This window comes from Melospiza melodia, chromosome 30 (genome assembly GCF_035770615.1).
Source record: "Melospiza melodia melodia isolate bMelMel2 chromosome 30, bMelMel2.pri, whole genome shotgun sequence".
In the NCBI taxonomy this organism is placed as follows: Eukaryota; Metazoa; Chordata; class Aves; order Passeriformes; family Passerellidae; genus Melospiza; species Melospiza melodia.
The window spans coordinates 4,355,309-4,367,485 of NC_086223.1; the positions used below are offsets into that span (position 1 = coordinate 4,355,309).

The window sequence follows — 12,177 nt, forward strand, 5'->3', positions numbered from 1 at the left end:
GCTCCAGGGATGGAGCTCCAGGAAAAGGAGGTTTCAGGAATGGGGAATGGATGCTCCGAGGAAGGGGTGCAGAGGAGAGGGGGCACCCCAGGAATGGGGTACACTGAGGAAGGAAATGCTCGGGGGGGGCTGCTCCGGTTCGGAAGGGGCTGCAGGAGCAGGGGTGCGGCAGGAGGAGGGTCCGTCTGTCACAGCCCCCGCCAGCCGCAGCAGCATCGATCCGGCCGCCAATTTGCACAGTCAAATATTTGGCTTCGCGGCGCGGGGCCGGCTCTGCTCCAGCCGCCCTGGTGGGCGCGGGGCCCGCGGTGACGGTGGCGGCGGCTCCGCGATCGATGGCGGGACGTGCGGGGAGCTGGGGCGGCCTGAACACGCGGGGCCGGGGCCGGGGCCGAGGTGCAGCACCCGCGACCCTCCATCAGCACCCGCGACCCTCCATCAGCACCCCCAATGCTCCATCAGCACTCACAACCCTCCATCAGCACCCACGATCCTCCATCAGCACCCACAACCCTCCATGAGCACCCACGACCCTCCATCAGCACCCATAGCCCTCCATCAGCATCCATAACTCTCCATCAGCATCCACGACCCTCCATCAGCACCCACAACCCTCCATCAGCACCCACAACCCTCCATCAGCACCCACAACCCTCCATCAGCACCCACAACCCTCCATCAGCATCCATAACCCTCCATCAGCACCCACGACCCTCCATCAGCATCCATAACTCTCCATGAGCACCCACGTTCCTCCATCAGCACCCACGACCCTCCATCAGCACCCACAACCCTCCATCAGCACCCACGACCCTCCATCAGCACCCACAACCCTCCATCAGCATCCATAACCCTCCATGAGCACCCACGACCCTCCATCAGCACCCACGACCCTCCATCAGCACCCACAATTCTCCATCAGCACCCACAATTCTCCATCAGCACCCACGACCCTCCATCAGCACCCACAATCCTCCATCAGCACCCTCGATCCTCCATCAGCACCCGCGACCTTCCATCAGTACCCACGACCCTCCATCAGCACCCACAACCCTCCATCAGCACCCAGGGGCTTTGGGAGCCCACGTGGAGCCCGCTCAGGGGGCAGAACCTGTTCCAGGAGCTCAGGGGCTCAGCCAGGGTGTCCTCCAGGGCCACCTCCATGGTCACTGATGGCCGGTCCAGGGAGCTGAGCATCTGTCACCGACAGGGGATGGCTGAGGCTTGGCCACACGGCCACTGGTGGCCATGGAGCTCCATCCCTGGAGCACCCCATTCACAGAGCACCCCCTCCCTGGGGTAACCCCTTCCTCAGAGCACCCTTCCCTGCTGTACCCCATTCCTGGAGCCCCCCTTCCCTGCTGTACCCCATTCCTGGAGCCCTTCTTCCCTGGTGTACCCCATTCTTGGAGCCCCCTTTTCCTGCTGTACCCCATTCCTGGAGCACTCCCTTCACAGAGCACTCCTTCCCTGGAGCACCCCTTCCTCAGAGCACCCCCTTTCCTGGTGTACCCCATTCCTGGAGCCCTCTTCCTTGGTGTACCCCATTCCTGGAGCTCCCTTCCCTGCTGTACCCCATTCCTGGAGCCCCCCCTTCCCTGGTGTACCCCATTCCTGGATCCCCCCTTCCTTGGGCTTGACCCCGAGGGGGTTTGGCTGGGGTGTGGGATGTTCAGGAGTGGGACTGGTGCAATCCTGGGGCAGCTCCCACCGACACAACTCCACAGCCACGCTCCAGAGCCCTTTCCCCGTGGGTGCAGCCCACGCAGGGGGCTCAGCCCAGGCTCCCCCGGCCTCAGCATCCCCCTGGATCCTCTCGCTTTCCCGGCCCCGCTAAACTCGTTAGCGGCGGGTGAACGAACGTCAGCCGGGCGGGAGCGCGGCGCCAAATGCGATTATTCCCCGTCTCGCTCCATCCTCCCACCCCGGGCTCCATTTATCCGAGGGAGGCGGAACTGGCTCTTATCTCGGCCGAGAAATCTCGCTCCGGCCCTGATTGATGGCTGCCTGCGAGGGATTCCAGCGGCATTGCACAATTAGGGAGCGTTTGGAGCAGGAGGGGTCAGCGCTGGGGTACAGCTAAGGGAGGCTCCCTGGGACTGCACAGGGACCACCGGGGCTCTCCTCTCTCAGGGGAGGATGGAGGTGGAAGAGTGTCTGGCCCCAAAAAGGGGCAGGTGCTGGCTGGGGACACCCTGGGAAGGTCCCTGTGCCTAAAAGATGGCACAGGGGACAGGCAGGACAGGCTCAAGGGCAGGCAGGAGGGTGGGAACACCGTGGAGGATCCCAGGGATCATCATGGTCATGGTGTGGGGACAAGCAGTGGCATTGGGGACAGAGGTACCCCAGAGGGAACAGAGAACCACAGCAGAGCCAGGATCACATCCCAGCAAGCCAGACCCACCCCAGAGCCAACACTGAGCCACAGTCCCCCCAAAGGAAGGTCATGATGATCCAAGCAGCTCCTGGAGCAGCTCAGGGATGTTTACTGGGAAAAGCAGGAGCAGGCAGCAGCTCTTCCTGCGTGTGCTGAACTTTACAGAGTGCAGCCGTGCCCAGGCATAGGAACAGCCTGGGAAGAGCCACGGGATGTGCAGCAGCTGCTTGCAGTGTTTTATTAAAACAAAAGTGAAGACCCAGCACCCGCCTCGCCCGGGCTCGGCTCTCCCACCAGGGAACTGCTGCCAAAGGAAGCTCAAACAGCAGGAAATGAGTTGGAATGAGGCAGAGCCCTGGTCTCAGCCTGCTCCAGGCTGGATCACAGCCCTGGATCCAAAGCCAAGGGTGACCCTTGAGTGATGGCCACAGAGGCAGAGGGGAGGAGCAGCAAGCTGAGCACCCCATCCCTGTGAATGAGGTGCTGTCCTCCCCCTCACTGATTTAACAGCTTTCCTTTAAATCACCATGAAAGAAGGAAAATCCCAAATCTAAATTTGCATTAAGAGGGCTGAGCTATGGGGAATCACCCCAGGGGACACTGCAGGCCTGAGAAGGCCCCAGCCCTAGGGAGGAGATGGTCCTGGAAGACATTAAAGTGAGATTGTACCTGATTAAAGTGGGATTGTCCCAGATTAAAGTGAGATTGTCCCAGATTAAAGTGCCTCAACTCACTGAAGTCCCACAATGGACCCACAGGGGAACAAGGGCATCATCCCACAGGCACAGCTGGTGGGTGAGAACCTGAGCAGGGAGAATGTGCCTGAAAAAACCTCTGGCTGTGTTCACCTTGGGAAGAGTGCAAGGAGACGCCTCTGTCTGCATTCAGCTGGCAAAGCTCATTAACAGAGGTGGCCTTTCAGTGCCCTTTTCAAACGGGGAAATTCAGGCCCCCTTCCCTGCCTAAGAGAAAAGGTGAATTAAGAGATGAAATGCCGGATGAGGAGGAACACCAGCCCGCCCAGCCCGGCCACAGCCGTGCCCACGGCCAGCCGCGCCCAGAGGAAATCCAGGGAATCCTCGAGGCGGGTGTGCAGCTGCAGGACCTGCCGGCGAGTGCTCTCCCAGTCCCCGGAGTTGTCGATGACGTGCGTGGCCCACCTGCGCTTCTCCTCCAGGGGCAGCTGCGAGCTGATCCGAGCTTCGGCCTCGGCCACGCCCAGCCCGCTCCTCTTCATCAGCCGCGCCAGCTGAGTCGGGGGGTCACTGCAGGGCGGAGCACGGGGATGAGCTGGGGGTGGGAGGGAGGGAAAGGGGGATCTGCCCTCCTCGGGATAAAGTGGAAATGAGAGAGGTGCCCCCTTGTCATTTCTGGGGGAGCAGCCGCACTTGGAGCAGCAGAGGCACGGCTGCCTGGGCTGTTCTGAGCATTGACACAATGCCCCAGATGCTGCCCTGATAGAACATGGGCTGTGGAAAGCCCAAGGGCAGTGAATTCAGTGAATTCCCCTCTATGATGGTGCCAGGGAAGCTCAGGAAGGCCCTCATGCACTACAAAGGGAGATATCACTTCTCTCAATTGCACCAGGGCTGAGGCTGAACCTCCAGAGTGGATGATGGTCCCCTCTGAGAGAGGTGACATTGTCCCTGTCCTCATGGTTCCCAGAGCACTTACCAATAAACCAGCACTGTGTATTTCATCAGCCTGGTCAGCCCACGGGTCTCAAAGAGCAGAGGGATGTCGAGGATCACGTAGCGGTAACCTGTGGAAATGGAAACATTCCCCAAAGAAAGGAACAGAGTTAACCCCCATTCCCAAATCCCTTCATGCTGCACACACACCATGGCCAGGAAAAGCAAAGCAAGCAGGAGATCTTCAGCTCCATGATCACAGCAGAGCAGAGCCTGCTGGCCCTCCTCCCTCTCACAGGGAGGAAATGGTTTCATTCCAAGTTTCCAGAGGGGAAAAAAAAAATAAAAAAATCAACCCTAACCTGGCTGCTCCAGAGCAAAGGTGAAACTGCAGAAATATAATGAGGAGCTGAAATGAGGAGCTGAAACGAGAGCAGCAGTGCCTGGCTGGCAGCAGCAGCAGCTGTGTGCTGTGCTGGCCTCTCCTGGGAAGCAGTGCCCCCAGCAGGATCTGCTCTCCTCTCCTTCTTGTCCAAGACTTCACCAGGCTGCAGCCATCTGAGCCAGCATTTCCCTGCTCAGCTTTCCTCCCTTTATGAGAAGCTTTGGTTAAACAGCTCCATTTTTCCAAGGGGAGCAAGGAAATCTCCACAGACCTCCAGCAGCTGTGACACTTCATGAAATGTGAGGGGAGCCTCCAGGCACAGCCCAGGGGCTGAACTTTCACCAAAACTGGCTGAGTTTGGTTTAAAACCTCTGACAGCACAGGGAGCAGAGCTTCTCACAGCCAATCACTGTTCCCCTGGCTCTCTCCATGCCTCTGCCCTTGGGGAGGTGGGAGATGTTCTGGTGAGTCTGGGGGAGAGGGGAAAGCTCTAAGTCAGGATTTCACTTCCCTGTGTGTCTCCCTGTAATGGGGACATTTCAGGTTTTGTTGGTGTCCCCTCTTTATAATCCCTCTAAAGCTGAGCTGCCCACAGCAAATCTTGACAAAGACATCATCATCCAAGGGGCTTTTCACAGTCAATCACTGCCCCCCTGGTCCTCTCCATGCCCCTGCCCTTGGCCAGTGTTTGGGGAGGTGGGAGATGCCCTGCTCAGTCTGGGGGAAAGCTCTAAGTCAGGATTTCACTTCCCTGTGTGTCCCCCAGTAATGGGGACATCTCAGGTTTTGTTGGTGTCCTCTCTTTATAATCCCTCTAAAACAGAGTTGCCCACAGCAAATCTTGACAAAGACATCATCATCCAAGGAGCTTCTCACAGTCCATCACTGCCCCCCTGGCTCTCTCCATGCCTCTGCCCTTGGGGAGGTGGGAGATGCCCTGCTGAGTCTGGGGGAGAGGACAAAGCTCTTCACTCCCCTGTGTGTCCCCCAGTCATGGGGACATCTCAGGCTGGTGTCCCTTCTTTATAACCCCCCTAAAACTGAGCTGCCCACAGCAAGTGAAGTCTTGACAAAAGACATCATCATCCAAGGAGCCACCACTCCACCGGCACCTCCGCCCTGAGAGGCTGCTCACGCCCTCTGATTCCATCGATCAGAGCTTTCCTTACACAGCCATCCTCAGAGACATCATCCAGCTATCCCAAATCATTAAATCCTGACTAATGAGGACAAAGCAGCCTGCTGAGGCCACACAGAGCTCTAGCCAAGGGCCAGGACAGCATCCGCCTCCTCAGCCCGCAGCCCCGAGTTCAAGACTCCATCTCTGGCTCCTGGCACTCCTGCCTGTTGCTTCCTTTGTGCTTCCTCCTCCTCCTCCTCCTCACCCCGCAGCAGAGCTCGGCCCCGTGGTGCCCCAGCCTGTTCAGCTCTCTCAGGGCTCTGATAAGCAGCACCAATCCAGACTGACTCTATTAAGGCATCCTTCTGTCTACACGGGGACCTCTGGAACAGCTGCTGATCTTATCTGGCATTTCCCCAGCCCAGCCTGACAGCTGCATTTGTTCCTTTTATCAGGGGGAACGCGGCGCTTTGGAAGGCACAGCTGTCAGCCCATCCCTCACCTTATCAACACTCAGAGGGCTCCAGAGCTTGCAGTGAAGCTGGAGCAGGCAGGGGGCAGGGAGGGATGTGTGGCCATTTCAGGATTGTGGCATTATCCAGCGGGGAATCTCAGCAAAGCTGCTCCCAGGCCCTACAGATACACTTGAAACCACAGGGGAAAGCGGTGAAGGGCAGCAGTGAAAGGCAGGAGTGAATCAGGAATGAATGCTCCAAACACTGACACCAAAGATCACTGCAGGCAGAGCACAAAGGCTGTCACTCAACGTCCCTTCCCTCCCTCTGTCACCCCTGTCCCTCTCCCCACATTCAAGGGAGCAGGAGCCTGGACAAAGCCTCTTACCAAGCACAAAATACTTCAGGATCTGCTTCAGCATCTCCTTCAGGATCTCAGGGTGGGTGATGGAGTTCAGCAGCCGCCGTTTCTCTGGCTGGGAGAAGATGATGCTTCCCAGAGCCTCGCGGTTTATCTCGCCGTTCTCCAGGAGGATCTCGGTGCCAAAGTGCTGCAGGATCTGCTGATGGGCCTTGGAGTGGGGCTGCACCACTGAGAACATCAAAGAGCTGGGGGTGAGAGGCAGTTTTACAGCTTTACACTCGGTGTTTGCATCAGCAATCACCCTCAGATGGGCTTTGCTCATTCACCACAGAGCTGATGCTCGCCCTGGCAGCACATCTGGCCTGGCACCACATCTGCAGCTGCTGCCAGCCCAAGGTCCCTCATCCCTTTGCAGACATGAATTCAGCACCACAACCCTCGTGGCACTCTGTGCTGCTGCTCAGGGTGACCATTCAGCAGGGAGGACAAGGGGATGGCCACAAGCCAAGGCTGGGGGAGCAGCTGGGCTGAGCCAATTCCCACCAGGATGGAGCAGGGAGATCCTAAAGGAACCAGGACCAGCTGGAAGCTTCTGTGGAGATATTCACATGGCTCTGGATGCTGCTGAGGTCTTTTGTTTTTATTATCTTTCACATCAGTCACTAAATTCTTCAGAAAAATGAACAGAAAAAGCTCAATCCCCAACCAGCCCTTGCAGGGGCTCTGATGTTACACGAGTATACAACTTTAAAGCCACCACCACAAAAAAAAAAAAAAAAAAAAAATCCCCAACAAAAGGGATGAAGCAATAAAACCATAATTAAGCTCCAGCTGAGGGTAACCACAGCGAGGACAGAGCACAGATAATCATCTCTCCCAAATCCAGGAACATTGCCACAGGTTGGAACCTCAGGCCAAGCTCATAAAAGTCTTTAAGAGCAATTTTTTTTTTCTCCTGTGGAAGGCAGTTTCAGGATGGGTGAATTCCATACAGTAAACAAACACATATAAAAAAGGAATTGGTGCAAAATAAAGTGATTGGCAGAAAACTTTCACAGGGTATCTGTAGTGTTTTCCTACTGTCTCTGAGGGCTTTTAGCACCTCCAGCAAATTTCTCCTGCACCTCCAGGGGAATTACAGTGCAATAAAATGTTAAAGCATCACAGCTTTGAGTGGCTACACAGCAAGTTCTTCACCAAACAGAAAAGCCCAGGCATTTCCAAATGACACATTGTTCAACAGCAGACCCCAAACCTGCTGCATGCAGAAACTCAGAAACCGGTTTGGGGGAAAACCTCACCCAGGCCATGGCAGGGACACTTCCCACTATGCCCGGCTGCTCCAAGCCCCATCCAGCCTGACCTGAGACACTTCCAGGGATCCAGGGGCAGCCACAGCTGCTCTGGGCACCCTCTGCTCTCCTCATTACCCTGGTGGGGTGAAGGGATTAACATCTCCCAGGTAATCAGGAAAAACAAGTTCTGCTGCGGTCCTACTGAGTCAACAGAGCTGGGATTTTGGGGTTTTTCTCCAGCCCAAGCCCTTTGTTTTTGTTGTTGTTTGGGTTTGTTTTGTTTTGCTGTTGTTTTGGAGTGGTTTTTTTGTTGTTTGGGTTTTTGGTTTGTTTTGTTTTGGGTTTTTGGTTTGGTTTTTGTTGTTGTTTTGGGATTTTTTGTTGTTTGGGTTTTTTTTCTGAGCACATTAATTCTGTGCTCTGATCTCTCAGTATCATCAGAATAACAACGTGAAGCACAAAGGGACATTCTCTTTCAGCCACCAACATACCCGAGTGACAGGATGGGTGTCCTGGGGCTCAGGGGGTGTGTTGGGCTCACCAAGGGATCCCACTTGACAGGAAACCACATTTCCTTTTGCTTTCAAACCATCACACTCCAGAGGATGGAAACTCAGAGTACAACATCCCCACGGTGTTTATTAGGTCACGATCTTATTTTTTTTCCTTTATTAAAAATATATCCCCGTTCCAATCCCCTCCCGGGCCAGCTGGGACTGGGAAGCAGGAGGGAAAAAAACCTTTTTGCGATGTAGCCAGAGCACCCTCTGCCGTCAGCGATGCCGGTTGTCAGGGGAACCTCATGGAGAGGGAGGAGCGCTGGAAACTCACCCTGCCTGGCGATAACATCGGCATCGATCACGGCACAGCCCAGCTCCCGCAGCACGGCCACCACCGCGCTCTTCCCCGACGCGATGCCACCCGAGAGTCCCACCAGGAACATGGTGAAGAGCTGCAAAACACGCCGGGATATTGTCTGAATTCTGCTCATGCTGAGCACATCAAATATTTAGTGCCAAACGGGCAACGTTGTTCGAAGCTCGTGGTTTTTATTTTCTCAGGGTGTCACTGAGATAGCAGCAGGATTTTGGCAGGCTCTGAGCTGGGTGTTCCACAGGCTGGAATTAATTTTGGATTAAACAATGCTTTTCTGGATGTGGCATTTGAGCCAGCCCTAAGTCCCTCCTGGTTTAGCAATTCCTTCCCCTTTAGCATCTCCACTTATCAAAGCACAGCCCCATCTACAGCACTGTCACTGACACATTTTATGAAAAATCCTTTTTTTTTTTAGGATTTTTCCTCCTGAGAAGCTGGGAGGCCTCAGGAAGAAAATGTAAACAATGGTTATCTGCTGCTGTGGGATGCAACAGGTGCATCTGGGATTGGTCTCATGTGGTTGTTTCTAATTAATGGCCAATCACAGTCAGCTGTATTGGACTCTCTGTCCAAGCCACAACCCTTTGTTATCATTCTTTCTTTTTCTACTCTTAGCCAGCCTTCTGATGAAATCCTTTTCTTCTATTCTTTTAGTATAGTTTTAATAGAATATATATCATAAAATAATAAATCAGCCTTGTGAAACATGGAGTCAGATCCTCATCTCTTCCCTCACCCTCAGACCCCTGTGAGCACCATCACAAGCACCCTGGCCATGGAATTATGGAATTTTTTGGATTGGAAGAGATTTTAAAGCCCATCCAACTCCATCTCTTGCTATGGACAGGGATTTCCACTATCCCAGGCTGCTCCAAGCCCTGTCCAACCTGGCCTGGAACATTTTTAGGGATGGGGCAGCCCCAGCTGCTCTGGGCACCCTGTGCCAGGGCCTGCCCACCCTCCCAGGGAAAAATTCCTTCCCAATATCCCATTTCCCCTTTTCCTGTCCCTCCATCTCTTGTCCAAAATCAGGGAGGAATTCCTTCCCAATATCCCATCTCCTCTTGTCCAAAATCTCTCCTGGAGCCCCTTTGGCTCTGAGCTCTCTCTGTATCCCTCTTTTCTCCAGGGGATCATCCCCAGCTGGATCCAGAGCAGAGGAGCTCCAGCCCTTGATGGATCTCCACGGCCCCCTCTGGATCTGCTCAGAGAAATCAGGAAATTTCAAAAGGGCAGAATTCAGAAAATATCTGAGCCAGGACAGAAAAAAAAAGGCAGAATTCAGAAAATATCTGAGCCAGGACTGAAAAAAAAAGGCAGAATTCATAAAATATCTGAGCCAGGACAGAAAAAAAGGGCAGAATTCAGAAAATACCTGAGCCAGGGACACAGGGGAAAAATTCAGATCTGAGCCAGGAGTGGGACACAAAAGCAATAAAAAAGGGCAGAATTCAGACAATTTTGCCCTGCTCCTGTGTCCCAATCCTGGCTCAGATATTGTCTGAGTTCTGCCCTATCTAAGCCAGGAGTGGGACACAAAAGCAATAAAAAAGGGCAGAATTTAGACAAAATCTGAGCCAGGAGTGGGATCCAGGAGCAGGAAAAAATTGTCTGAATTCTGCCTTTTTCCCCTGCTCCTGGGTCCCAATCCTGGCTCAGATATTGTCTGAGTTCTGCCCCATCTGAGCCAGGACTGGGACACAGGAGCAGTGAAAAAAGGGCAGAATTCAGAAAATATCTGAGCCAGGGACACAGGAGCAGGGAAAAAGGGGCAAAAATCAGATCTGAGCCAGGAGTGGGACACAAAAGCAATAAAAAAGGGCAGAATTTAGACAAAATCTGAGCCAGGAGTGGGATCCAGGAGCAGGAAAAAATTGTCTGAATTCTGCCTTTTTCCCCTATTCCTGGGTCCCAATCCTGGCTCAGATATTGTCTGAGTTCTGACCAATCTGAGCCAGGAGTGGGACACAGGAGGGGGTGAAAAAGGGCAGAATTCAGAAAATATCTGAGCCAGAGACACAGGAGCAGGGAAAAAGGGCAGAATTCAGATCTGAGCCAGGAGTGGGACACAAAAGCAATAAAAAAGGGCAGAATTCAGACAATTTTTTCCCTGCTCCTGTGTCCCAGTCCTGGCTCAGATATTGTCTGAGTTCTGCCCCATCTGAGCCAGGAGTGGGACACAAAAGCAATAAAAAAGGGCAGAATTCAGACAGTTTTACCCTGCCAGGTACAAACTGCCCAGGGTGCCCCTCAGGACAGCAGGTGGGCACAGAGGATGGCTGGGAACACAACAAAACAGAAAACAACAACAACAACAACAACAAAAAGATATTTCAGTCATAATTCAGTCCTCAAACAGGAGCCAAATTCACATTTTATGGGGGAGGAAGGGGTGGGCAGGTCCTGTGGCAGAGCTGGAGCAGACACCAGGACAGCAGGTGGGAACATCTTCCCTTTCTCTTCTCTTTTCCTTCTCTTTTCCACACACCAGGCCAGCAGATGGGAACATCTGTTCCCCTGCAGCAACAAGGAAAAACAGAGGGCCAAAATATGAACAGCAAAAGCAGAGACTGTGGAGGTTTATCTACATCCCAAACAGGACCTGGACCCCACAGGGGTGTCCCAGGTGGTTTGGAGTGACAGAGGAGCTGCTTATTTATTATTTATTTGCCATCCCACCAGGATTTTATCCTCCCACTGCTGCAGCTCGTAGGAGGAGGAGCTGGATCAGTGCAGGGCTCCTGCTTTGTAAAAATACATTTTGTAAAAGTACCCTGAAAACTCTCCTGCCCTTGTAAACAGGGTTTTAGCTGCAGTAATTCCAGAGTTCTGGGACTTGCTCCCAAAACCCTGCTATTTCTGTCCCTCCTCCACAGGAATCACTGCAGGGTAGAGCAGCCCTTGGAAGGGTTATCCTGGAAAGCAGGGCCAGGCAGGGATGTTCAGATCTGTCCAAGGGCCTGCACAGATCTCACCCATCAATATTTAACGAGCTCTGCTTTGAACTGCACACGAGGGGAGAGGGCAGCTTGCTCCTGCAGATGTTACTGGCAGGAGCCAGAAGTCGTTTCCCCCAAAACACAGCATTTTTTATATATTTGGCCTGTTCCAACTAAACCAGACATGGGGAAAAACCAGAACACGACCCAAAGAAGAAAATTCGGTGAGCTTTTTGGGGAAGATGCACCCAGAGCACTGAGGAAATGTTTTTCAAAGAACTAAGTCCCTAAAAATTCCCGTGTCTCAGTTCCTGGGGGATTTGAGCACAGCACAAGCTTCCAGCCTCAACCCATCCACTAGGCAGGCACAGGGAGTGGGGATGAAGCTCCAGCACCATCCTCACCCCTCTCTCCTCATCTCTGCTGCGGCTAAGAGGTGTTTGGCTGGAGGAGGCTGCAGCCAAAGGGAAGAATCATCGTTAATTGGCGGGGAAAGAGCCGCCACAAACACCGTGACCGACCCCGCGGGCACCGCCATGGCCGCGGCCCTCACACTCACCCTCCGCCCGGCTTCACCCACGCCGCAGTGTCCCGCGCTCCCATTGGCTAGCGGGCAGCGGAGGCGTCTATCCCAGCCAATCAGCGCTGCCCTCGTTAGACTCGACCCATCCCTCACGGGTGGAGACGCGGCGTCAGCGGGGAACGGGTCGCGGCTCTCCGTCCGCCGGGACATCC

General features: G+C 54.1%; 1 protein-coding gene across 1 annotated transcript; it reads right to left on the reverse strand.

Annotated features, from left to right (window-relative positions):
• Window positions 1-2,463: 2,463 nt before the first annotated feature.
• Window positions 2,464-12,111, reverse strand: DCAKD (dephospho-CoA kinase domain containing). Its single transcript, XM_063179059.1, has 5 exons — window positions 12,002-12,111; window positions 8,459-8,579; window positions 6,357-6,560; window positions 4,052-4,139; window positions 2,464-3,642 (listed from the first exon to the last, which is right to left on the reverse strand). The coding sequence occupies exons 2-5, from the start codon at window positions 8,568-8,570 to the stop codon at window positions 3,357-3,359; spliced, it is 690 nt and encodes a 229-aa protein (XP_063035129.1). The 5' UTR covers window positions 8,571-8,579; window positions 12,002-12,111; the 3' UTR covers window positions 2,464-3,356.
• Window positions 12,112-12,177: the final 66 nt, after the last annotated feature.

Excerpts from the sequence above, each read along its gene's own strand:
- DCAKD (XM_063179059.1), bottom strand. The coding sequence starts at position 8,570 with ATGTTCCTGGTGGGACTCTCGGGTGGCATCGCGTCGGGGAAGAGCGCG. Across the intron at positions 6,561-8,458 it reads CGATGTTATCGCCAGGCAGG|TGGTGCAGCCCCACTCCAAG; the intron begins GTGAGTTTCCAG and ends TGATGTTCTCAG. Across the intron at positions 4,140-6,356 it reads CCTGAAGTATTTTGTGCTTG|GTTACCGCTACGTGATCCTC; the intron begins GTAAGAGGCTTT and ends CCATTTCCACAG.